Here is a 26,704-nt window from a genome sequence, read left to right as displayed (position 1 = left end):
CGATCATGGAGGAAGGCAAGGAGGAACAAGTCACATCTTACATGGATGGCAGTAGGCAAAGAAAGAGAGCCAAGCAAAAGGGGTTTCTCCTTATAAAACCATCAGATCTCATGAGACTTATTCACTACCACAAGAACAATATGGAGGAAATCGCCACCATAATTCAATTATCTCCCACCAGGTCCCTCCCACAACAATGGGAATTATGGGAGATACAATTCAAGATGAGCTTTGGGTGGGGACACAGCCAAACTATATCATTCAGGTCATTCTGTGAAAGGAAAATAAATCTCAGGACCCCAAAATCACTAAGCCAAGAGAAAAGTCAAGCTGGGAACTGTGTCAGGCAAGCCTGCCTCCCATTTGATTCTTAAATAAGACAGCTACAAAGATAAGAAGCTACATACTCCCCTCACAATTTGTGCTTAAGGAAATTCCTTGTGGACAAAGGACAGACGCAACTCAAAGTCATCCTTCCAAGGCTCCCCTGAGACAAATGCTTATCTGATAACTTCCTTTGTGCCATTGCTTATGTAAAAGTGCAGATTTATTAAGCCAGCCTAAATTGTGTATTCAGTGGAAAGCTGATCAAGGACTCAAAAGAATGTAACCTTTTGTCTCGTATCTACTTCTAATCTGAAAGCCCCCACTTCAAGTTGTCCTGAATTACTGAACTGAACCCATGTATGTCTTACACATAATGACTGATGTCTCATGTCTCCCTAAAATGTAAAAAAGCAAGCTGTGCCCTGAGCACCTTGGGCACATGTCGTCAGGACTTCCTGAGGCTGTGTCACGGGTGCATGTTCTCAACCTTGGCAAAATAAACTTTCTAAATGGACTGAGACCTGTCTCAGACATTTTGGGTTCACAATAGATTCTCGGTGTATTAACGATGTTAGTTGAAGAACTGTGAGGTTCACACATTTGGAAAGCTTCATTTCTACAAATGTTGTGGTTCAAGTTTCCCTTTCTACAAGAGCACCCCAGGTGACATTACTCTTGCAGAATCAAACAATGGTTTGATAAAACTTATCAAATTTGCTGTTGTAGCTTTCCCTCATGGGTCTGACAGATGCTACTAAAAGACTAGGGTGTTAACAAAAAGAGACAAACTGTAAAATTATTTAAGAGATTTATTCTGAGCCAAATATGAGTGGCCATGGCCGCCCATGACACAGACTTCAGGAGATCCTGAGAACATGTGCCCAGTGTGGTCAGAGTACAGCTTGGTTTTCTACATTTTAGGGAGACATGAGACATCGATCAATACATGTAAGATGTACATTGTTTCAGTCCAAAAAGGTGAGATAACTCAAAGTGGGGGATTCCAACTCATGGATGGACAAGACACAAAAGGTTGCATTCTTTTCCGTCTTTGATCAGAATACACAATTTACATGTGACGGGGATTGGGGGGTAGCGGTGGTGGGTAGAGGAATAGTGACTGATGCCTGTTCAGTGAATCTGCATGTTTGCGTAAACAATAGGGCAGGGGAAGCTATCACATATGCATTTGTCTCAGGTGAGCAGAGAGGGCTGACTTTCACTTGTCTCTCCTTTGTCGCACATCTCTGAAGATAAGCCAAGGTGAAATTGAACAGAACAGTTTTAGGGTAAAGATCTTGAGGTGCACAAAAATTTTCTTTGTGGGCAAATTGTGAAAGCGGTATGTAGTTTTTTTTGTTTTGTTTTGTTTTGTTTGTTTGTTTTTGTCTTCATAGCTGTCTTATTTAGGAAAAAATGGGAGGCAGTTTTTCTGATGAAGTTCCCAGCTTGCCTTTTCCCCTTGGCTTGGGGATTTTGGTTTCCTTTCACCAATTAACAAGTAAAATTAATAAATTAACAAACAAAAACAGGGAAGGGAAAAGTGAGTCAAAGGGCTCATGCCAGAGGGTGGAAATCTTCAGATAATAATTTTATTATTATTATTAATTTTTTTTTGGAGATGGAGTTTCATTCTTGTTGCCCAAGCTGATGTGCAGTGGCAAGATCTCAAGATCTCAGCTGCAACCTCCGCCTCCCCGGTTCGAGCAATTCTTCTGCCTCAACCTCCCGAGTAGCTGGGATTACAGGTGAGTGCCACCATACCCGGCTAATTTTTTTGTATTTTTAGTAGAGACGGGGTTTCACAATGTTGGCCAGGCTGGAATGTTTAGATAATTATTAAGAAATGAAACAAAGAAAAGGAAAATTGATGGAATTAAAGCAAAAAGTCTTTACAACATGATCAAAGGTTGAGTGGGCCACAGGGAGCCCCAACTGGTCCCCCAACATTAAGGGGCCCCATGCCAGTTCTTCATTTGCCTCAGACTGGAGAAGTTTAAGAACAATTGAGGCCAGGCACGGTAGCTCACGCCTGTAATCCCAGAACTTTGGGAGGCCAGGGTGGGTGGATCATCTGAGGTCAGGAATTCGAGACCAGCCTGTCCAATATGGTGAAACCCTGTCTCTACTAAAAATACAAAAAAATTTGCTGGACATGGTGGCGGGTGCCTGTAATCCCAGCTACTGGGGAGGCTGAGGCAGGAGAATCGCTTGAACCCAGGAGGCAGAGGTTGCAGTGAGCCGAGATCACGCCATTGCACTCCAGCCTGGGCAACAAGAGTGAAACTGTCTCAAAAAAAAAAAAAAAAAAAAAAAGTTTTAGATCAGGAATGAAAAGAAGGAAAGAACACTTGGAAGATGGCCAAGTAGCTGACCTAAGAGATCAAGTGCATGGTTTGGCGTTTAGACTTGAGGTTTTATGCACTGACCTTTAGACTGTAGTCTTGTGTCCCTTCTCCCCCGAGTCTTCCCTTGGTGTGGGCTTTCCGCAGGCACAGAGGCCTGCCGGCGTTCGGGAGGGGAGCATGCGCACTGTGTTTACTGGAGTTGTACGCGTGCTCACTTGAGGCGTTCTTCCCTTACCAGTCGCGTGTTCCTAGAAGGTTGTGACTACTCGGGAGGCTGAGGCAGGAGAATGGCGTAAACCCGGGAGGCAGAGCTTGCAGTGAGCTGAGATCCGGCCACTGCACTCCAGCCTGGGCGACAGAGCCAGACTCCTTCTCAAAAAAAAAAAAAAAAAAGAAAAAAGAAAAAAAAAAGAAGGTTGTAGACCAGTTAAACTCCGCCGTTTTGCCTCTTAGTGCGCATGCTTGAGCCCACTCACTCACCTGCTGAGATCGTATTGGGAAGCTGCTGACCACCAGTTTCAGGTGTTTTCTATTTATTAGGAGACGGCCTTTCCTTGGTGCTGACTGTGACCAATTATTTTAGAGAGACGGTTTAATAACCACCTGATGCTCGCCTGACATTCCTGGTGGGGTTGCGGATAGCCTTTCCTGCCCTGCTTATGCCTGAGTAGCTACCTACTGTAACAATAACTGAACTCTTTCAACCAATTTCCAATGAGAAAATCTATGCATCTATCTATGACCTAGAAGCCCCCACTTTGAAGAGTGTCACCTTTCTTGGCTGAACCAATGTCCATCTTACATGTGTTGAGGGGTGTCTTATGTCTCCCTAAAATGCATAAAGCCAATCTAACTCAACAACCCTGGGCACATGTTCTCAGGATCTCCTGAGGGCCAGTAGTCACTCATATTTGGCGCAGAATAAATCTCTTAGAATAGTTTATAGAGTTTGACCTTTTTCGTCAGCAGAGGCAATTACACCCTTGCTATGGGATGTTAACTGAAGCTAATGGAAATAATGATGTCCAAAAGAGTTCCGTGATGAAACATAAATGGTTCATATAGGACCTGCTACCTGGGGAATGCAAAGATAATATACATGGAGGGAGCCTCTTTTTCCTCTTCAGACTGACTGTAATTATGTGAGGATCTGCTGGTTTTTACAGTGCCCGATAAATAGCTCTTTGCATGTGAATTGCAGTTCCAAGGTAAACAAACAACATCTTGTTTGGAAGGCTGTTGCTCTGGTTAAAGAAGCATTAAGGACTTTTTTTTCTTTCGAGATATTTACAGTTTAGAGTGATTGGATAGTATATCTTATTGTGAGCAAAATTTACCTTTCTCTCTACCCGAGTTCTCCACAGTTTGGAAATTATTTCTGACTATTCCTATTTTATGGCAATTTATAGTGGTTTTCATGACTTTAGCAGGACTGTTTTCTTTTGAAATAGGACACAATTGTAGACACTGGTTATTTGACCAAGGCTTTGACTAAAATAATGTATTTTTAGGTAAAGTTCCAGCAAAGCCAGCCTGAGAAGAGCCCATATGACCAATCAATTCTTGCTGTGCTTCATGCAAATACTCAAGTATAATAAGCCTAAAACTTACTTTGCAGATGTATTGGTCTTCCTATATTTTTCTTCAGTAGAAAAGGAGGGCTAGAGAGACAGAAAAGTTGTTTCAACTATAACACACCTGTTACTAGATTCCAGCCCTGACCTTTGCTTTTATTATTTACTTATTTATTCATTTGAGACAGGGTGTTTCCCTCTTTCCCGGGCTGGAGTGCAGTGGCACGATCTCATCTCACTGCAACTTCTACCTCCTGGGTTAAAGCGATCTTCCTATTTCAGCCTCCCAAGTAGCTGGGACTACAGGTGCATGCCACTGTGCCCTGTTAATTTTTGTATTTTTAGTGGAATGGGGTTTTGCTATGTTGCCCAGGCTGGTCTCAAACTCCTGGTCTCAAGCGATTTGCCTGCCTCAGCCTCCCAAAGTGCTGGAATTACAGGTGTGAGCCACAGTGCTTGGCTGTGACCTTCGTTTTTAAATGCAGATGGAATCATGAATTATTTCTTGGCTACAATAATTCTCTAAAGATGAAACAGGTTATAATTTTATTCATGATGCTTTTAGTTGGCACCCTAATAGAAAAGTTCTTTTTTTCTGTTGTGACACACAAATTCTCTTGATTGTCAAAATTATGAATGTTATTTATCTCTTGTTGTTTTGCTTCTGAGAAAACCGGAATCATGATATTCTGATGATCAGAGATAATTTGACAAAGCCTGTAAATATCCCTCATCTGGCATCCCATTGGGCCAAAACTATTTTTCATTGCCAATGCCCTGCTGCTAAAACTATACAAGCACCCTCACTGTAGACCCAGGGACTATCATGGAAGAGATGGGAGCGTGAGATTGTAGCAGCCGATTTTGAGAGAGAGAATTAGTTCAGACCCTTCAAATCAAGGATGGATACTAAACAGCAGGTAAAACAAGCAGTTTTTGCCTCCTGGGTTATTACCTAACCCTTTACATCCATCCAAACCATAACAAATTTCCTGCTCCCCATAGAATTAAAAGAAAATTACTGAGAGGATAAAGGTACTTCATGACAAATCCTCCTTGGTATAATACTCCAAGGTATGATTTATGTGTATACACACGCGCACACACACACACACACACACATTATATATATACATGTATACACTATATATAATATACATATATTATATATATATAATTTTTTTTCAGCCAACTTAGGACAAATTACTAAAAAGTCTGTAAAAAGCATTACGACACAACAAAATTCTCTAAATTCCTTAGCTTAAAAGGTTTTAAATGTCTCTAAATTCCTTAGTGTAAAAGGTTTTAGCCATGCTTATATTTTGTGTAGCTAGTAGCTACTAGTCTGTAACTGCAACCAAGAACACAGTAGCTTGATGCATAGAAGGCAAAGAGAAGTTAATTTTGTAACCTCACTTTTGGCTTTGGCTTTTTGGCTTTTGTATTGCTTAAAGAATTTTAAAGGTTGATGAATGTCTGTCCGCCTTCATTCCCATCTGTCCTAGGACATTTAAATTGGCTGTAAGTCTTTGGGCTCTAAGCCCCTTTGTTATTCTCTTGCCAATGCACCACAATGTAGCAGTCTCTCATTGTAAGGTATCACCTGGAGTTCTTTGTCTCACAACCAAGAGAATTAAGGAGCGTGGACACAAAGGTTGAAGTTGGAGCCAAAGTTTAGTAAGCAAAAGAAGAACGCTGTCCACCACGGAGAGGGGGCCTGGAAGAGGGTTTCTGTTTCACAGTTGAATGCAGAGGCTTTTATAAGAAACCTATGAGGGCTGGGCATCTTATTTGCACACGGTGCAAATTCCTAGTAACTTCATAACATCCTCCTAGAGCATACACAGACCCTTAGCTTGAGTTACTCTATACTGTTTTATTCTGCTTACTGCCCATGTCTCAGAGCACAGAATTTTCCATTGTGGTCATGTCTGGGCAAGTCACCTGTGCACCCTTTCTTATCTGTGCAGCTGTGGGCATGTCTTAGGCAACCCCCCGTGCAAGTTCCCTTATCTGCAGTTCCTGCAGGCTGTTCTTTTGTTTGAAAGGATTCAACTGAGGACCCACCCTAACTGTCTGCCTGGCTGGTTTCTTCTTTCCTATTCTCTCACCTTGGCCATGGGGAATTCCATTAAGGGGCCAGATGGGCCAGGAGCAGGCAGTCATGCCACCCTGGCAATGCTATGGAACAAAATTAAACTTCAGTGGTCATTTATGTTGAACTGTGCACATCAGAGTACAGGAGGCTAATAAGCAATGAGACATGCCCGGGTTTGCATGTAAGTGAGAGGTAGGAACTCTGATAGCACCAAGAGCTCCAACTGACCCCTCGTTGCTAGTGGACAAAATGAGGTAAACATTTGTAAAAGGATTTCTGGACAAACTTTGTTCATCCTACTTTTTAGTGTTTAAATTTGAAAAACGGAAAATGCAAAGATATGGAAAAATAGTGCCAGGTGCAATGGCTCATGTCTGTGGTCCCAGCACTTTGGGAGGCTGAGGCAGGTGGATTGCTTCAGTCCAGGATTCAAGGCCAGCCTGGGCAACATGGCGAAACCCCATCTCTACAAAAAAATATAAAAAATTAGTTGAGTGTGGTGGCATGTGCCTGTAGTCCCAACTTTAGAACAAGAGGTCAAAGATGCAGTGAGCCGTGATTATGCCATTGCACTCCAGCTTGGATGACAGAGCAATACCTTGTCTCCAGAAAATAAAATAAAATAAATAAGAATATAGAAAAAATAGTAAGAAGAAAATCACAAGACTCTATAATCCCATCACCCAGAAATAACAGTTAAATTCCTGCCATATATTTTCATTATTCTTTTTGTTAAAATAATCGTTATTATTGTTATTTTACAAATGTGTGTCTGCTCATTGTATTAGTTCTTTATGGTTGCCTAACAAAAGTAGTTATCCATTGCTGCCTATCAGTAATTTGTAGACATACCCCTACAAGTGCCAGACTCTGATATCTGGTCACAAATCTTTATACCCTTGTCACATGCAAAATATTGTTACCTCGTTCCAAAGCCCCCAAAAGTCTTATCCCATTATAGCATCAGGTTAGTGAGCAGAATCTCATTAGTTGAATCATTGTATTTATGGAAGAAGCCTCTTGAGTAATGTTCCTTAGATAAACCTCTTCAAATACAGTATTATACATATAACTATGTATTATACATAATATACAGAGAGTATATATTATATATGGAGTGTATATATATAATGTGTGTATGTATATATATGGTGTGTATTATATATGGAGTATATTTATGGTGTATAAATGGTGCATATATATCTATCTGGTGTAATTGGTGTGTATATATGTGTGTATACATATGTCATGTACATCTATGTTGGATATATGTGTACATGGTGGGTATGTATCTATGGAGGGAATATATATTTATGTGGTATATGTATTATGTATAGATGTATATGGTGGGCCAGTATTTTATATGCAGTGTGTATTATGTATACACAGAAACACACACACATGCACACCCCATATATACTATATGGGTATATATGGATGGTTATGGTGTGTGTGTGTGTATATATAGGGTGTGTATATATGTGGCATGTGTATATATATGGTGTGAGTATATGTATATATGATATGTATATATGGTATAGATTTATGTATAGAGGATATGTGAAATGTACATATATAGTGTGCAGAGGTGTATAGACATATGGTGCACATGTATTTTGCATTTGTCGGCTATATATAGTGTATATATGGTAGGTGCAAACATATATATATTTCTTTTTTCTTTTTTTTTGAGACAGGGTCTCACTGTGTGGCCCAGGCTGGAGTGCAGTGGCACAGTCTCAGCTCACTGCAACTTCCACTGGGTTACCTAACTTTATACCCTTCAACCCTAAAAGTGAGAAAAACATATATAGCATTTACAGGGTTTTAACTGTAAGGAAGATGCAGTTCCCAAGGAGATGGAGAGAGAAACTGATCTTTAAAGTGTAGCATCCACTCTGCTCCACATTCTATTTATTTTCACACAGGCACCTACACCGGTTAGATGGGGAAAACCTTCCTTGCGTCTTGCATATGTGGCAACAGAGACTAAGAAACAGGAAGGAGCTTGTCCAAAGATAGAGTTACATTTTTGGCAGAGGCAGAAATAGATTATCTAACTTCAAGGCCAATGGAACAGGTGTGGTCTTTTGAAGCCATTTCCTCATGTCACCCTTCCTTGTGACTTTTACTGAGCAGGGAGTTGGGACAGCCTAGGAGATGGTCATGAATGTTTCCCTCTAAGCACTGATCACAAAGAGGAGATTTTTGCCTTCCAAAGTTATTAAGTGTGTTCATTTTTATCTCTCAGGAAAAAAGTGGCAAAGTTGGAGATGGTATACACTTTCCTTTATTGCTTGATTGAGGTTAAAAAATTGGCCATACATGGTGGCTCACTCCTGTAATCCTAGCACTTTGAGAGGCCAAGGCCAAGGATAGCTTGAGCCAAGGAGTACAAGACCAGCCTGGGCAGCATAGAGAGATCTCGTCTCTACAAAAAATTAAAAAATTAGCTGAGTGTCGTGGTGCACACCTGTAATCACAGCTACTTGGGAGGCTGAGGTGGGAGGACTGCTTGAGCTCAGGAGCCAGAGGTTGCAGTGAGCCGAGATTATACCACTGCACCCCAGCCTGGGCAATCAAGCGAGATGCCGTCTCAAAACAACAACAACAACAACAACAAACCCGAAAATCTTGTATTCTATTGTCACTCATCACATTATTTTTAACTAATTTTATTTTAATCACTTATTGTTGAGTCACCTCTGAGATTCTCTATTCCAGTGGCATCATTGTAAAATGAAACTGCCTTGTCAACTGCACTTGTTATGACACCAAGCTTCTGCTAAGAAAAAACAAATGCATAACTCTGCATAACCTATATCCTATGACAGGGTCTATGCCTCGCTGTATTTAAGCATTCATTTAGTCTTCAGCAGTGTAGTACTTTCACCTATGTTTTGTCAAATTCAAACATTTGCAATACTTCATTTGTTTTTTCTGCATGTCCTTCATGTTTTGGCTTTGCTAGTCCACTTTGACCAAAAAGCTTTGATTCTTTAAGTGTAGCCCTAAATATCCTATCTTAAGCATGAGTGTAATTTTCTTCTATTACCAACAGAGGTTCTTTTACAGTTTTTGAAATCACTGATGAAAAAGAAACAGCTCAAATTATATTCTACTGCAAACATGATACATTCAGCCTGGCACAGTCAGTCACATCTGTAATCATAACATGTTGGGAGGCCGAGGCAGGAGGATCACTTGAGTCCAGGAATTGAGGCTGCAATGAGCTATGATCACACCACTGCACTCCAGCATGGGTGACAGTGAGACCCTGTCTCAAAAAAAAAAAAAAAAAAAAAAAAAAGATACATTCAAAGAAGTCAAAACAAAACAGTGTGAAACCTATCTCCCTGATTGCAGCTAGCTTTTTCTATGCACACGCCTGCAATCCTTTTTCATCTATCACACACTAAAAATATTTTAGAATTATTGTTATTGCACACTGAAGTCATCTAGGAATGTTTTAAAGAACCTGTCTCTCTGAAGTTCATCCTGCTTGTCTAACTTGTCTGTCAAGGAAATTATTTTCTTAATTATTATTGCTGAGAAAGACTGGGTGAGGTCGCTACCCCAGAATTAGCAGATGTGAAATAAGAAGTGAACAGGCTGCAAATTAGCAAGTTCTGTTAGCAAGTTCTGGCATGGGGTGAGGCAGTTGCAGGAAATTGGTGTCCTGGAAACTATGCCCAGAAACTAGCCTGACATCATGAGAAAGCTCCCAGCATTCATAATGAGCTGCATATGAAATGCCAGGGGAGGACACTGTAGGTGAGATGGACCATATTTGGAAATACACTTTTTCAGACATTTTATTTAGGGAGAATTTCTGACATGTCCTCTGATAATTTGAACTTCCTTGATTTGCAGTTGTACATTGAGAGATCATTTCTTGGTCAAAATAAATGTTCAGCAGGTGTGAATGCTCTGTCCACAACCTTTTTTTTTTAAAACAGTCTCGCTCTGTTGCCCAGGGTGAAGTGCAGTGGTGTAATCTCAGCTCACTGCAACCTCTGCCTCCCGAATTCAAGCAATTCTTGTGCCTCAGCCTTCCGAGTAGCTGGGACTATAGGCATGTGCCACCACACCTGGCTAATTACAAATTAATTTTAAATTTGGGCAGATTTGCAACTCTATCAAGCTATTACCCTGTAACATCCTTAGCCCTCAGCTTGTCACTACTTGTAATTTATTTTTACTTTATTTTATTTTATTTATTTATTTTTTGAGATGGAATTTCACTCTTGTTGCCCAGGCTGGAGTGCAGTGGCGTGATCTCAGCTCACTGCAACCTCCACCTCCCGAGTTCAAGCCATTCTCCTGCCTCAGCCTTCCGGACCACAGGCGCATGCCACCCCACCTGGGTGATTTTTTTGTTTTTTTTTTGAGATGGAGTTTCATTCTTGTCATATAGGCTGGAGTGCAGTGGCATGATCTTGGCTCACTGCAACCTCCACCTCCCAGGTTCAAGCGATTTTCCTGCCTCAGCCTCCCAAGTAGCTGAGATTACACGTGCCCGTCACCACGCCTGGCTAAGTTTTGTATTTTTAGTAGAGACGGGGTTTCACCATGTTGGCCAGGCTGGTCTCGAACTCCTGACCTCAGGTGATCTGCCCGCCTGGGCCTCCCAATCCCAAAGTGCTGGGATTACAGGCATGAGCCACCATGCCCGGCCTAATTTTTTTTTTTTTTTTTTTTTTTTTTAGTAGAGATGGGGTTTTGCCATTTTGGCCAGGCTCGTCTCGAACTCCTTGACTCAAAGTGCTGGGCCTTCCAAAGTGCTGGGATTACGGGTGTGAGCCACTGCATCCAGCCTACCTACTGGACTTTTTTTCGGAGACACACTGTGGTTTCTCAAGAAAGAATGCCTGTTCCTGGTCCCAGCTGCACACTCACAGTGTGTGCTGTACTTGGTCAAGTGTATTGATATTGGAACACGAGCCAGAGTGGATGGGTCTTGGTCATAAATCATGAGACAGCTCTCCTTCACTGTCAGATAAAACCCAAATTCTCTATTACCACCTCCAAGGTCCCAGCATTGATGGTCTGTTCTTTTCTTCCTGAAGGGACATCATCCCCGGTTCTCAGGGCGTCTCCTCACAAGCTTCTTACAAATGCCTTTCCTCAGGAATGTGACTCCACAATGACCTTTTTCTTTATTAAAAAATTTGCAGCTTACAATCAGCCTCCTCTATTATTATGATTGTTATTATCATTACTTGAAATAGGGGGAGAGTCTCACTATGTGGTCCAGACTGGTTTCAAACTCCTGGTTTCAAGCCATCCTCTTACCTTGGCCTCTCACAGTACTGGAATGACAGGTGTGAGCCCCCGCACCCGACTAAGTGTCCTCTTAAAACCCATGAAGTCTTTCAAAGCTGTCTACTTTTCTCTATGGAATTCAAATCGCTAAGCATTCCTGACAGTTTAGACAAGTTGGAGATAAACCCAACCTTTAGGATCAATGCATGAAACTGCTCTCTCTTTTTTTTTTTGGACAGAGTTTTGCCGTCATTGCCCAGGCTGGAGTGCAATGACACAATCTCGGGTCACTGCAATCTCTGCCTCCCAGGTTTAAGCGATTCTCCTGCCTCAGCCTCCCGAGTATCTGGGATTACAGGCATGTGCCACTACGCCTGGCTAATTTTTTTTGTATTTAGTAGAGACAGGGTTTCACTATGTTGGTCGGGCTGGTCTTGAACTCTTGACCTCAGGTGATCTGCCCGCTTCAGCCTCCCAAAAGTGTTGGGATTACAGGCCTGAGCCAAACGCATCCAGCCAAAACTGCACTTAAAATCCAATCTTTGGCCGGGCACAATGGCTCATGCCTGTAATCTCAGCACTTTGGGAGGCGCAGGTGGATGGATCACCTGAGGTTGACAGTTCAAGACCAGCCTGACCAACATGGAGAAACCCCGTCTTTACTAAAAATACAAAATTAGCCGGGCATGGTGGCACATGCCTATAATCCCAGCTACTCGGAAGGCTGAGGCAAGAGTATCACTTGAACCTGGGAGGTGGAGGTTACGGTGAGCCGAGATCACGCCATTGCACTCCAACCTGAGCAACAAGAACAAAACTCCATCTCAAAAAAAAAAATATATATATATTCCTACTTTTGGGAGTAAACTATGCCTATTTCAAACTATTGCTGGACAAGATTGCCTAGTTTCTGCTTCCCCTCATCCCTCTTGTTCAAGTCAACCAGACAGGAAATATAAAGAATGATCAAGAAAACCTCCAAGTTAACACAGAAATACGTATCTATGGCGAATGCTGCCTGCCCGCAGCTTATGGCTCCATGGTCCTAGCCATCATAGCACATGGCAAAATTGTCCTATTGACTCTGCTCTCAGCCCCTACATGGAAGACCAAGTAAAGGTGCTGGGACAGAAGGATGAAAAGGAATTCTAGGATAAATATCTCATCTTCATCGTCCCTGGGTTGGATAATTCTGAGGGTCTGTCATTGAATCTCCGTGTTTCTGCACAGGACTCAGCTTCAATAGCCCGGTGGCAAGCTGTTTCATAAGTACAACCTCTACTGGCTTCCTGCCTTTCCCTGTCTCTCTTTCTCTTTCCCTGATCAATGCTCCCTCAATTACCTCCCTAATAACCTACTTGGATATACGGTTTGAAAAAAAAACAAACGCAGCATCATTCTTTTTGTCTTAAATTTTTAATTAAAAAAATCTTTTTTTGAGATGGGATTTTGCTGTTTCCCAGGCTGTAAGACAGTGGCAGAATTACAGCTCATTGCAGCCTCAAATCCCTGAGCTGAAGTAATCATCCCACCTCAGCCTCTTGAGTAACTGGGACCACAGGTGTGTGCCTCCATACCTGGCTAATTTTTGTATAATATTTTTTGTAGAGACAGGGTCTCACTATGTTGCCCAGTCTGGTCTCAAACTCCCAGGCTCAATCAATCTGACTGCCTCAACCTCCCAAGGTGTTGAGATTACAGGCGTGAGCCACTGCGCCGGGTTGCACCATCATTCCTTTTTTTTTTTTTTTTTGGAAATGAAGTTTCCCTCTGTCGCCCAGACTGGAGCACAGTGGCGTCATCTCGGCTCACTGCAATCTCTGCCTCCCGGGTTCAAGTGATTCTCCTGTCTCAGCCTCCTGAGTAGTTGGGATTACAGTCATGTGCCACCACGTTCAGCTAGTTTTTGTATTTTTAGTAGAGACGGGGTTTCACCCTGTTGGCCAGGCTGGTCTCGAAGTCCTGGGCTCAAGCCATCTGCTTGCCTCAACTCCCAAAGTGGTGGGATTCCAGGCGTGGCCCACCACTCCCGGAGGAAGCATCATTCTTAATTTCAATGTCTAGTCTAGACATTTAAAAGAATTGAACACACTGGATCGTATCAAAACAACATCTTGTTAAACAGAAGGACCCTCTCCACCCAACCTGAAATAGATGGAGGCAGTGCTGACTTTAACCCAAATCTCAAACAAAATCTGCTTCACTCAATTTTCTTGTAGATAGGCTGACTGCTTTATTAGAAAACGGGAAAACATTGACCTTTTTCTATGATTCTCCTCTGATCACCCTAGGTAGAATTCCTTTCACTTTCTAACCTGTGTCTATTTCAACCCAGGATACATTCAGCTTGTTGCCTATAACACTTTATTGCACTTTTTAATAGCCACGACTGACACTGATCCTCTTTGCTGAGAGAGGAGCTATTCTGATTCCATTCGTTTTGACTCCAGAGTCTACCCTGGAAGTCAGATGCTCAGCTGGCATTTTATAAATTTTCCATGAACAGATGAACTTTGGTTTTGGGGTAAAAGAGTCGGTTGCCCATCATTTGATAGATCCCTGGATATTTTTTCATTAAAAACACCCTAGCAGATTGCTTATTGCAAAATGACATGTGTCATATCTTCTTTGGAGCTGAATATTGTTAAGCAAAATTTATATGAATGAGAAGCAAAAAAATTTGTTTGTTTTGCTTTGCTTCAGCAAGAATTATCTCCTGCATCAGAAATGCAGGGAGCACTTTTGTTCTTTATTAGGGTTTTTTTTTTTTCCCCAGAAACTCTGACATTACCAGGACACTTAGTCATCTGTGATCTGCTTAAAAGCTCCCTTCAGCTCCTAGAAGAGTAGGTGGTTCTGAATCTATTTCAGTGAGATGGTTTATGGAGCCCTCTTCATCCCATAATTCTGAAGAGTAACAGTCATAATGTCTTACTAGGGGGCAGCTGAAATTTTCTAGGGAATGTGGCTAGTGAGTGTCGTTATCTTTACATCAAAGGCTATGCACAGATAACTCACCAATCTTGATTTCACCCATGAGAAAAGTGAACTCCAAGAGTTTCAGGGATATAGACATGTCAATGATAAGTATTGCATTCATTACAATTTCACTCTATTTCCTAGAAGAGGGAACATTATATTTCCTGGCCAGATGCTACACTTCGAAAGAAATGCAAACTTTGATAAAATACACATGGTATCAATTAACTTAGGGGAGCTTTATCTTCACTGGGTCACTATACCCAGCATGACAATGAAGTCTTCCATGTATTTCTTGTCCTACTGGGAAAAAAAACCATAGAAAAGCTATGTACAAGGACTATATTAAGATTCATCTGTGTCTTTCAGAGATGGCAGGCAAGTGCCATTTCTGAACAATTTGGGTAAAATCAGACACACGCACCCTACGCCGACAACCACTCAGTGGACACCAGAACATTGCAAATCATGACCTTTAACAGGACTGCCTTTGACTTACATGACTCAAGAAACAACACCTGGTTTGGTCAAAGGTTTGTTCCTTTTCATTGTGTGTTCTAGTGTTTTCTTTTCCTGCTCTTATGACTGTTGTGTGCAATGGCATAATTGCATTAAATAGACACGACTGATTAGGTAGCATGAACCATAGTTTAGAATTTAGCTAAGTGTGGCTATGTTACTGTTTTTGTTTTTGTTTTTTTTTGGGAGATAGGGTCTTGCTGTGTTGCCCAGGCTGGAGTACAGAGATTATTCAGACGCATGGTTCCACCACTGATTAGCACGGGAGTTTTGACCTGCTGCATTTGTGACTTAGGGTGGTTCACCTGGCCTTAGGCAGCCTGATGGTCTTCTGCTCCTGGGAGATCACCATGTTGGTGCTGAACTTAGTGCAGCCACCTGATCCATATAGCGCACCATAGCCCAGAACTTCTAGGCCCAAGCAATCCCTCACCTCAGTCTCCTGAGTAGCTGGGACCACAGGCATGCTACTTGCTGTTTTTGTCAACATAAAAGGGAGTCAGAAAAGGCAGAACATATCAAGATCAGTAAATCTAGGCTGGGCATGATGGCTCACACCTATAATCACAGTGCTTCGTGAGGCCAAGGCAGGAGGATTCTTTGAGGCCAGGAGTTCAAAACTAGCCTGGGCAATATAGAGACCTCATCTCTACAAAAAAATAGAAAATAAAGAAATTACCCAGGTACAGTGGTGCATGCCTGTAGTTCCGGCCACTCCAGAGGCTGAGACTGGAGGATCTTTTGAGCTTAGGAGGCTGAGGCTACAGCGAGCTCTTATCATACCACTGCACTCCAGCTTGGGTGATAGAATGAGACCCTGTTTCTAAAAGAAAAAGAAAAAGAAAAAAAGAGATTAGTAAATTCTTTAGAAACCAAGATTTTACCATGAGCAGTTGCACAAAGGTGGAAAACCTTTCTGTGATTATAAGTAGGGATTCTGAAAGAAGTCCTCAAAGTGAACACTCATTCCACAGAGAAACAGAATGAATCAAGGGAGTCCTGGAAGCTGGGAGGAGAGGAATCTGTAGAAAGCAGAATCACTTGAGTCACTTAACTAATTCACCAATGGGACTGCAAACTAACGGTCATGGAGCTGCCATGGGAATCTGAATTACAGACACTTTTATTCTTTGTATTTTATTGTTTGGGTTGAAAATGCGGCCAGGTGCGGTAGTTCATGCTTGTAATCCCAGCACTCTGGGAGGCTGGGGTGGGTGGATTACCTGAGACCAGGAGTTTGAAACCAGCCTGACCAACATGGTGAAACCCCATCTCTACTAAAAATACAAAAATTGGGATTCCATTCCAAGATGGCCAAATAGAAACAGCTCCAGTCTGCAGCTCCCAGAGTAATCAATGCAGAAAACTAGTGATTTCTGCATTTCCAATTGAGGTACCTGGTTCATCTAATTGGGACTGGTTGGACAGTGGGTGCAGCCCACAGAGGGCAAGCCAAAACAGGGCAGGACATTGCCTCACCTGGGAAGCACAAGGGGTGGGGGGATTTCCCTTTCCTAGGCAAGAGAAGCCGTGACAGACTGTTCGTGGAAAATTGGGACACTCTTGCCTAAATACTGAGCTTTTCCAATGGTCTTAGCAAATGGCACACCAGGAGATTATATCTCGCACCTGACTTGGCAGGTCCCACGCCCACGGAGCCTTGCTCACCGCTAGCGCAGCAGTCTGAGATTGAATTGTAAGGCAGTAGCCTGGCTGGGGGAGGGGCATCCACCATTGCTGAGGCTTGAGTAGGTAAACAAGTGGCCAGGGAAGCTTAAACTGGGCAGAGCCCATTGCAGTTCAGCAAGGCCTATTGCCTCTGTAGACTCCACCTCTGGGGGCAGGGCATAGCTGAACAAAAGGCAGCAGAAACTTCTGCAGACTTAAACGTCCCTGTCTGACAGCTCCGAAGAGAGCAGTGGTTCTCCCAGGATGGTGTTTGAGCTCTGAGAACGGACAGACTGCCTCCTCAAGTGGGTCCCTGACCCCTGTGTAGCCTAACTGGGAGACACCTCTCAGTAGGGGCCAACTGACACCTCATACAACTAGGTGCCCCACTGGGACAAAGCTTCCAGAGGAAAGATCGGGTAGCAATATTTACTGTTCTGCAATATTTGCTGTTCTGCAGTCTCCACTAGTGATACCTAGGCAAACAGAGTCTGGAGTGAACCTCCAGCAAACTCCAACAGACCTGCAGCTGAGGGACCTGACTGTCAGAAGGAAAACTAACAAACAGAAAGGAATAGCATCAACATCAACAAAAAGAACATCCACACCAAAACTCCATCTGTAGGTCACCAACATCAAAGACCAAAGGTAGATTAAATCACAAAGATGGGGAGAAACCAGAGCAGAAAAGCTGAAAATTCTAAAAACCAGAGTGCCTCTTCACCTCCAAAGGATCGCAGCTCCTCACCAGCAATGGAACAAAGCTGGATGGAGAATGACTTTGATGAGTTGACAGAAGTAGGCTTCAGAAGGTTGGTAATAACAAACTTCTCTGAGTTAAAGGAGGATGTTCGAACCCATCACAAGGAAGCTAAAAACCTTGAAAAAAGATTGGACGAATGGCTAACTAGAATAAACAGTGTAGAGAAGACCTTAAATGACCAGATGGAGCTGAAAACCATGGCATGAGAACTACGTGATGCATGCACAAGCTTCAATAGCCGATTCCATCAAGTGGAAGAAAGGGCATCAGTGATTGAAGATCAAATAATGAAATAAAGTGAGAGGAGAAGTTTAGAGAAAAAAGAGTAAAAAGAAACGAACAAAGCCTCCAAGAAATATGGGGCTATGTGAAAAGACCAAATCTACATTTGACTGGTATACCTGAAAGTGACAGGGAAAATGAAACCAAGTTGGAAAACACTTCAGGATATTATCCAGGAGAACATCCCCAACCTAGCAAGGCAGGCCAACATTCAAATTCAGGAAATACAGAGACTGCCACAAAGATACTCCTCAAGAATAGCAACCCCAAGACACTTAATTGTCAGATTCACCAAGGTTGAAATGAAGGAAAAAATGTTAAGGGCAGCCAGAGAGAAAGGTCGGGTTACCCACAAAGGGAAGCCCATCAGACTAACAGCAGATCTCTCTGCAGAAACTCTAAAGTCAGAAGAGAGTGGGGGCCAATATTCAACATTCTTAAAGAAAAGAATTTTCAATCTAGAATTTCATATCCAGCCAAACTAAACTTCATAAATGAAGGAGAAATAAAATCCTTTACAGACAAGCAAATGCTGAGAGATGTCACCACCAGGCCTGCCTTACAAGAGCTCCTGAAGGAAGCACTAAACATGGAAAGGAACAACTGGTATCAGCCACTGCAAAAGCATGCCAAATTGTAAAGACCATCGATGCTAGGAAGACACTGCATCAACTAACAAGCAAAATAACCAGCTAATATCATAATGACAGGATCAAATTCACACATAACAACATTAACCTTAAATGTAAATGGGCTAAATGCCCCAATTAAAAGACACAGATTGGCAAATTTGATAAAGAGTCAAGACCCAACAGTGTGCTGTATTCAGGAGACCCATCTAATGTGCAGAGACAAAAATGGCTCAAAATAAAGGGATGGAGGAAGATCTACCAAGCAAACGGAAAGCAAAAAAAGAGCAGGGGTTGCAATCCTAGTCTCTGATAAAACAGACTTTAAGCCAACAAAGATCAAAAGAGACAAAGAAGGCCATTACATAATGGTAAAGGGATCAATTCAACAAGAGGAGCTAACTATCCTAAATATATATGCACCCAATACAGGAGCACCCAGATTCATAAAGCAAGTCCTTAGAGACCTACAAAGAGACTTAGACTCCCACACAATAATAATGGGAGACTTTAACACCCCACTGTCAACATTACACAGATCAATGAGACAGAAGGTTAACAAGGATATCCAGGACTTGAACTCAGCTCTGAACCAAGTAGACCTAATAGACATCTACAGAACTCTTCACCCCAAATTCTTCTCAGCACCACATCGCACTTATTCCAAAATTGACCACATAGTTGGAAGTAAAGCACTCCTCAGCAAATGTAAAAGAACAGAAATCACAACAAACTGTCTCTCAGAAAACAGTGCAATCAAATTACAACTCAGGATTAAGAAGCTCACTCAAAACTGCACAACTACATGGAAACTGAACAACCTGCTCCTGAATGACTACTGGGCAAATAATGAAATGAAGGCAGAAATAAAGATGTTCTTTGAAACCAATGAGAACAAAGACACAACATACCAGAATCTCTGGGACACATTTAAAGCAGTGTGTAGAGGGAAATTTATAGCACTAAATGCCCACAAGAGAAAGCAGGAAAGATCTAAAATTGACACCCTAACATCACAATGAAAAGAACTAGAGAAGCATGAGCAAGCAAATTCAAAAGCTAGCAGAAGGCAAGAAATAACTAAGATCAGATAGAACTGAAGGAGATAGAGACACAAAAAACCGTTCAAAAAAATCAATGAATCCAGGAGCTGTTTTTTTGAAAAGATCAACAAAATTGATAGACTGCTAGCAACATTAATAAAGAAGAAAAGAGAGAAGAATCAAATAGATGTAATAAAAAATGATAAAGGGAATATCACCACCAATCCCACAGAAATACAAACTACCATCAGAGAATACTATAAACACCTCTAAGCAAATAAACTAGAAAATCTAGAAGAAATGGATAGATTCCTGGACACATACACCCTCCCAAGACGAAACCAGGAAGAAATTGAATCTCTGAATAGACTGATAACAGGCTCTGAAATTGAGGCAATAATTAATAGCCTAACAAACAAAAAAAGTCCAGGACCAGACGGATTCACAGCCAAATTCTACCAGAGGTACAAAGAGGAGGGGTACCATTCCTTCTGAAACTATTCCAATCAATAGAAAAAGAGGGAATCCTCCCTAACTCATTTTATGAGGCCAGCATCATCCTGATACCAAAGCCTGGCAGAAACACAACAACAAAAGAGAATTTTAGGCCAATATCCCTGATGAACATCGATGCAAAAATCCTCAATAAAATACTGGCAAACCGAATCCAGTAGCACATCAAAAAGCTTATCCACCATGATCAAGTGGGCTTCATACCTGGGATGCAAGACTGGTTCAACATATGCAAATCAATAAACATAATCCATCATATAAACAGAACCAAAGACAAAAACCAAATGATTATCTCAATAGATGCAGAAAAGGCCTTCAACAAAATTCAACAGCCCTTCATGCTAAAAACTCTCAATAAGCTAGGTATTGATGGGATGTATCTCAAAATAATAAGAGCGATTTATGACAAACCCACAGCCAATATCATACTGAATGGGCAAAAACTGGAAGCATTCCCTTTGAAAACTGGCACAAGACAGGGATGCCCTCTCTCACCACTCCTATTCAACATAATGTTGGAAGTTCTGGCCAGGGCAATCAGGCAAGAGAAAGAAATACAGGGTATTCAATTAGGAAAAGAGGAAGTCAAATTGTCCCTGTTTGCAGATGACATGATTGTATATTTAGAAAACCCATCGTCTCAGCCCCAAATCTCCTTAAGCTGATAAGCAACTTCAGAAAAGTCTCAGGATACAAAATCAATGTGCAAAAATCACAACCATTCTTATACACCAATAACAGACAAACAGAGAGCCAAATCATGAATGAACTCCCATTCACAACTGCTGCAAAGAGAATAAAATACCTAGGAATCCAACTTGCAAGGGATGTGAAGGACCTCTCCAAGGAGAACTACAAACTACTGCTCAATGAAATAAAAGAGGGCACAAACAAATGGAAGAACATTCCATGCTCACTGGATAGGAAGAATCAATATTGTGAAAATGGCCATACTGCTCAAGGTAATTTATAGATTCTATGTCATCACTATCCAGCTACCAATGACTTTCTTCACAGAATTGGAAAAAAGTACTTTAAAGTTCATATGGAACCAAAAAAGAGCCCAAATTGCAAAGACAATCCTAAGCCAAAAGAACAAAGCTGGAGGCATCATGCTACCTGACTTCAAACTATACTACAAGGCTATGGTAACCAAAACAGCATGGTACTCGTACCCAAACAGAGATATAGACCAATGGAACAGAACAGAGGCCCCAGAAATAACACCACACATCTACAACCATCTGATCTTTGACAAACCTGACAAAAACAAGAAATGGGGAAAGGATTCCCTATTTAATAAATGGTGCTGGAAAAACTGGCTAGTCATGTGTAAAAAAGCTGAAACTGGATCCCTTCCTTACACCTTATACAAAAATTAATTCAAGATGGATTAAAGACTTAAATGTTAGACCTAAAACCATAAAAACCCTAGAAGAAAACCTAGGCAATACCATTCAGGACATAGACATGGGCAAGGACTTCATGACTAAAACACCAAAAGCAATGGTAACAAAAGCCAAAATAGACAAATGGGATCTCATTAAACGAAAGAGCTCCTGCACAGCAAAATAAACTACCATCAGAGTGAACAGGCAACCTACAGAATGGGAGGAAATCTTTGCAATCTAACCATCTGACAAAGGGCTAATATCCAGAATCTACAAAGAACTCAAACAAATTTACAAGAAAAAAACAAACAGCCCCATTGAAAAGTGGGCAAAGGATATGAACAGACACTTCTCAAAAGAAGACATTTATGCAGCCAACAGACATATGCAAAAATGCTCATCATCACTGGTCATCAGAGAAATGTAAATCAAAACCACAGTGAGATAGCATCTCATGCCAGTTAGAATGGCAATCACTAAAAAGTCAGGAAACAACATGTCCTAGAGGATGTGGAGAAATAGGAATGTTTTTACACTGTTGGTGGGACTGTAAACTAGTTCAACCATTGTGGAAGACAGTGTGGTGATTCCTCAAGGATCTAGAGCTAGCAATACTATTTGACCCAGCGATCCCATTACTGGGTATATACCCATATCCAAAGCATTATAAATCATGCTACTATAAAGACACATGCACACATATGTTTATTGCGGCACTATTCACAATAGCAAAGACTTGGAACCAACCCAAAAGTCCATCAATGATAGACTGGATTAAGAAAATGTGGCACATATACACCATGGAATACTATGCAGCCATAAAAAAGGATGAGTTCACGTCCTTTGCAGGGACATGGATGAAGTTGGAAACCATCATTCTGAGCAAACTATCACAAGGACAGAAAACCAAACGCCACATGTTCTCACTCATAGGTGGGGATTGAATAATGAGAACACTTGGACACAGGCTGGGGAACATCACACACTGGGCCTGTCATTGGGTGGGGGCGGGGAAGGGATAGCACTGGGAGATATACCTAATGTAAATGACGGGTTGATGGATACAGCAGGCCAGCATGGCACATGTATACCTATGTGACGAGCCTGCATGCTGTGCACATGTACCCTAGAACTTAAAGTATAATAAAAATAAATTAATAAAATAAAATAAAATCAGGAGGAAAAAAAATAGCCAGACATGGTGGCAGGCACCTGTAATTCCAGCTCCTCAAGAGGCTGAGGCAGGATAATCGTTTAAGACCAGGAGGCAGAGATTTTAGTGAGCTGAGATTGTGCTGCTGCACTCCAGCCTGGGCAAGAGAGTGAGACTATCTCAAAAAAAAAAAAAAAAAAAAAAAGCACAGCCCTTTATATGTAAATTTTCATTCTAGGGAATAAATTCACATCTTCTTAACATGTGTACTTTTGGTGTTTTTAGACCATTCCAGTTCAAAATTCCTCTCCAGGTACATTTACCTGAAGAAATCGGCATCTGTGGTCTGACGCAAGATCTGGTTTCCAGGCTGGACGCAGTGGCTCACGCCTGTAATCCCAGCACTTTGGGAGGCCAAGATGGGAGGATTGCTTGAGCCCAGGAGTTTGAGACCAGCCTGGGCAACATAGTGAGACTATGTAAAAATATAAAAATTATCCATGGACTGGTGGGTGCCTGTAGTCCCAGCTATTCGGGAGGCTGAGGCGGGAGGATCACTTGAGCCTGGGAAGTTGAGGCGGCAGTGAGCTGTGATCACCATCATTTTACTCCAGCCTGGGTAACAGAGAAAGACCCAGTCTCAAAACAAACAAACAAACACAAAAAACAAAAAAACCCACCTGGTTTCTAGAGTTTATGGAATCATACAATAGCATGTTTAATGGAGTGTTCCATCTCGCAAAATGGTGTTTTGTTGGGAGAGGGTTATGTATGCCCTCTGATATTTTCAAATCTTTATTTAAAATGCTGGGAGAGTTACTATCTGGCTTTGCATCTGTGTTGTTTAATATAATAGCCATCCATTTGGGGCAGGGTGTGGATGAACAGTACACCTACCATCTTCCAAATTATTTCCCACACTTCACCTTGTTGAATATTATTAAGATATAAAGAGAGGGAAGGCCGGGCGCGGTGGCTCAAGCCTGTAATCCCAGCACTTTGGGAGGCCGAGACGGGCGGATCACGAGGTCAGGAGATCGAGACCATCCTGGCCGACACGGTGAAACCCCGTCTCTACTAAAAAATACAGAAAACTAGCCGGGCGAGGTGGCGGGCGCCTGTAGTCCCAGCTACTCGGGAGGCTGAGACAGGAGAATGGCGTAAACCCGGGAGGCGGAGCTTGCAGTGAGCTGAGATCCGGCCACTGCACTCCAGCCTGGGCGGCAGAGCGAGACTCCGTCTCAAAAAAAAAAAAAAAAAAAGAGAGGGAAGACCTTCCATTTCCCTCCCACCCGCCCACCCACCACTTTTAATTGGGAGCACAGATGTCCCTGAGGCACTGCTATAAACCATGAGGTCACGGCAATGCAAAGGACATCAAACAGGATTGCTCTGGCTCAAAACAACCAGTCTTAATTCTGGTGCGATGAATGGCTTTGGTGGTCGTCACATATAAGAACATTCAGCGTTAGCAAGAAAGGCTGTAGGTGTTTCGCTGAATGTGATGTTTTGTTGTCTGTGTGCTGTTGTTTTTCTTTTCCTGGATGTGTAGTAGGAGTTGCAAATGTGGGGTGCAGATTGCCTCATTTGCACATAATTAAGATGAACCATCTGGGTGAGCCTAGCATGGACCAGCCCTCCCGTGGCAGAGGGCGGTGAGATGGAGCGGCTAACGCTTTGGCAATGATTCGAGGCAGCTGCCAGAAGAGGCAAAGCCTTTGCAGAGCAGCCTGTTTGTTCTGTTCCCAGACATTAGAGAGACAATACGGCTGATAGGTGAGTGGGGGAGGTTTGTTTGGACACATTTCTCAGCCTTTTTTTTTTTTTTTAACCTCTCGTTGAAAAGGCAGAGTCGAAAGATCCTTTGACCTATTGTATTCTGAAACTCAATGGATCAGCTTAGGCATTGAGAAATTGATTCCAAGCCAATTTTAGTGTGGGTAAGTTTCTCTCCTTTCTGTTACTCTCATACCCTTTCTTCTTTCTTCCCTCCCTCCATCTCCTCCTTTTTCTTTCTTAACCAAGAACGTGTGTGTGAGTGTGCGTGTGTGTGTGTGTATGTAGTGTGTGTAGTATGTGACCAGAGTATCCATGCTTTGGAGCAAAATGAATTTAAGGAGGAATGAGTTTGTATTTTGTCCTTAGTGTTATTTTAAGGTACAAATATGGGTAGTAACTTGCAGACTACAGACGGGCTTTTCTTTCACTGTAATGCATTTGGTTGTCATATCCCTTAGTCCTAAACACCCACCCCCCTGCCCCCGCCACTGCCAATTAAATACAACCATTAGTCATTCAGTGGTTTCTGCATTTGCATTAATGCAGTGAAAAAAGAGGCAGCTCATTTTGATTAATTGCCCCTTTCCTTATTCAGGACACAGAGGCTTTCTGAGTCTAAACTTGTAGGCTTGGCAGGACACTGAGACAATTCTCTTGTGCCAGCATGTTTCAGGGTAGGTTTTTCCACCGAGACAATTCAGCCAAGAGCCCTGGGACTTGGGGCAGCAGGAGTTCTTTTAAAAATGGGCCAAAAGATGAGCAGAGCACTTGAGGTCAGGAGTTCGAGACCAGCCTGGCCAACACGGTGAAACCCCATCTCTACTAAAAATACAAAAATTAGCTGGGCGTGGTGGTGCACACCTGTAATCCCAGTTACTCAGGAGGCTGAGGCAGGAGAATGGCTTGAACCAGGGAGGCAGAGGTTGTAGTGAGCCGAGAAATCAATTTTAAAATGTTGGAATTACAGATACGGCTCCCAAGTCTCTAGTGAGAATTTCATGCTGGGAACTAATTTAACTGACACATGAATGATACTTGTTTTTTTTTTTTTTTTAGTCTTTTTAATCCTGTCTGTGTCTTCTGCCAAAGACAGCAAGAAGGTTCTCCAAGCTGCACAATGAGGCCCAGGTAGGTAAAGCTGCATAATACATTGTGAGCACATTGAATGTAATGTATAATTCTGTGTATTTGTGAATTCAGCCTTACGGATGGAGGCATTTAATATCATCTGTCTTTTTCTTCTTTTCTCTTTTTCTTTTCTTGTAACCTACTATGAGTCGACATACTGTCTTTATATGACTGGCCATAAGATGTCTAAGTTCATTCTCTCAACTTAGTAAGTGTGTGACTTTTAAAAAAAGGTAGGAGAGAGTTAGGCAATTGATATAAATACAAACTGTAAATTTCCAACAGATACATATGAGTTTATGTTTATTTTTATTTATTTTAGAGACGGGGTTTCACAGGGTTTTGCTGTCACCCAGGGTAGACTACAGTGGTGCAGTCATAGCTCACTGCAACCTTCAACTCCCGGGCTCAAGTGATCCTCCAGACTCAGTCTCCAGAGTAGCTGGGACCTCAGGTGCTTATCGCCATGCCCAGCTAATTTTTTATTTTTATTTTTTGTAGAGACAGGTTATCATTATGTTGCCCAAGTTGGTCTTGAACTCCTGGGCTCAAGGAATCCTCCCACCTCAGCTTCCCAAAGTGCTGGGATTACAGGTGTGAGTCACCATTGTGCCCAACCGTATATATGATTTTAAAGCACTGTAAAAACAGGGGGTGATAAAACAATTCAACTAACTTTGCACAGATGAAAAGCATTTCTGTAACTTCGGGAATTTGGCCCACAGTCCTGAGCATGTAGCTTTTGCCTGCAAGACATTCTCCATCTTCAAGGAGATGTTCGCATAAAGCAAAAAAAATTGTAAACTTCTGTGGCTATCATTGTTTCAGAGTATTTACAAAGGACTCTGAGAGCCAATAGGGATGAACTCCTGTTTGTATTTTTCCTCTCAGAGGAGATATTTGAAGTGGGTTTTGAAACATTATATAGAGATGAGATAGGGATTGAATCAATAATCCACATGTCCAATATTCATTACCTGATAACTGAGTAGGGATATGCTGAGAAGAGCGTCATGTGTTTCCTTAAGAAAATATGACCTCAGCTGGGACTGAGCAAAACCATGAAGTGGACTCAAGTGGTCCTCAGATTCCACATTTCTTTCTTTTCTTCATTTCAGTTCTTCCCCCAACTTCCACTTTTCCTTTACTTGGTAATTCCTTATTTTATTTACTTATATATTTTTTTGCTTGTTTTCTTTTCTCCAACAAAAGCTGCTATCCCCACACTTTTTTTTCTTTTGAGGG

The 26,704-nt window shown here is 41.9% G+C and overlaps 1 protein-coding gene across 5 annotated transcripts in view; it reads left to right on the top strand.

Moving 5' to 3' along the window:
* Window positions 1-26,704, top strand: part of ARSF (arylsulfatase F) — an 80,710-nt gene that overhangs the window by 8,239 nt on the left and 45,767 nt on the right. For 4 of the 5 annotated variants that reach the window (XM_017954156.3, XM_017954155.3, XM_031661370.1 and 1 more), the window contains exon 2: window positions 25,388-25,459. In XM_017954156.3, coding sequence (XP_017809645.1) covers window positions 25,388-25,459 — 72 coding nt within the window. Of the gene's footprint in view, window positions 1-24,384; window positions 24,493-25,387; window positions 25,460-26,704 lie in introns of those variants that run through there. The other variant, XM_009197136.4, reaches the window with a different exon arrangement.

Source organism: Papio anubis, unplaced genomic scaffold (assembly GCF_008728515.1).
Source record: "Papio anubis isolate 15944 unplaced genomic scaffold, Panubis1.0 scaffold140, whole genome shotgun sequence".
Taxonomy (NCBI): domain Eukaryota; kingdom Metazoa; phylum Chordata; class Mammalia; order Primates; family Cercopithecidae; genus Papio; species Papio anubis.
Note: the sequence above shows the minus strand (reverse complement) of the source record. Positions and strands in the feature narration are given on the sequence as shown.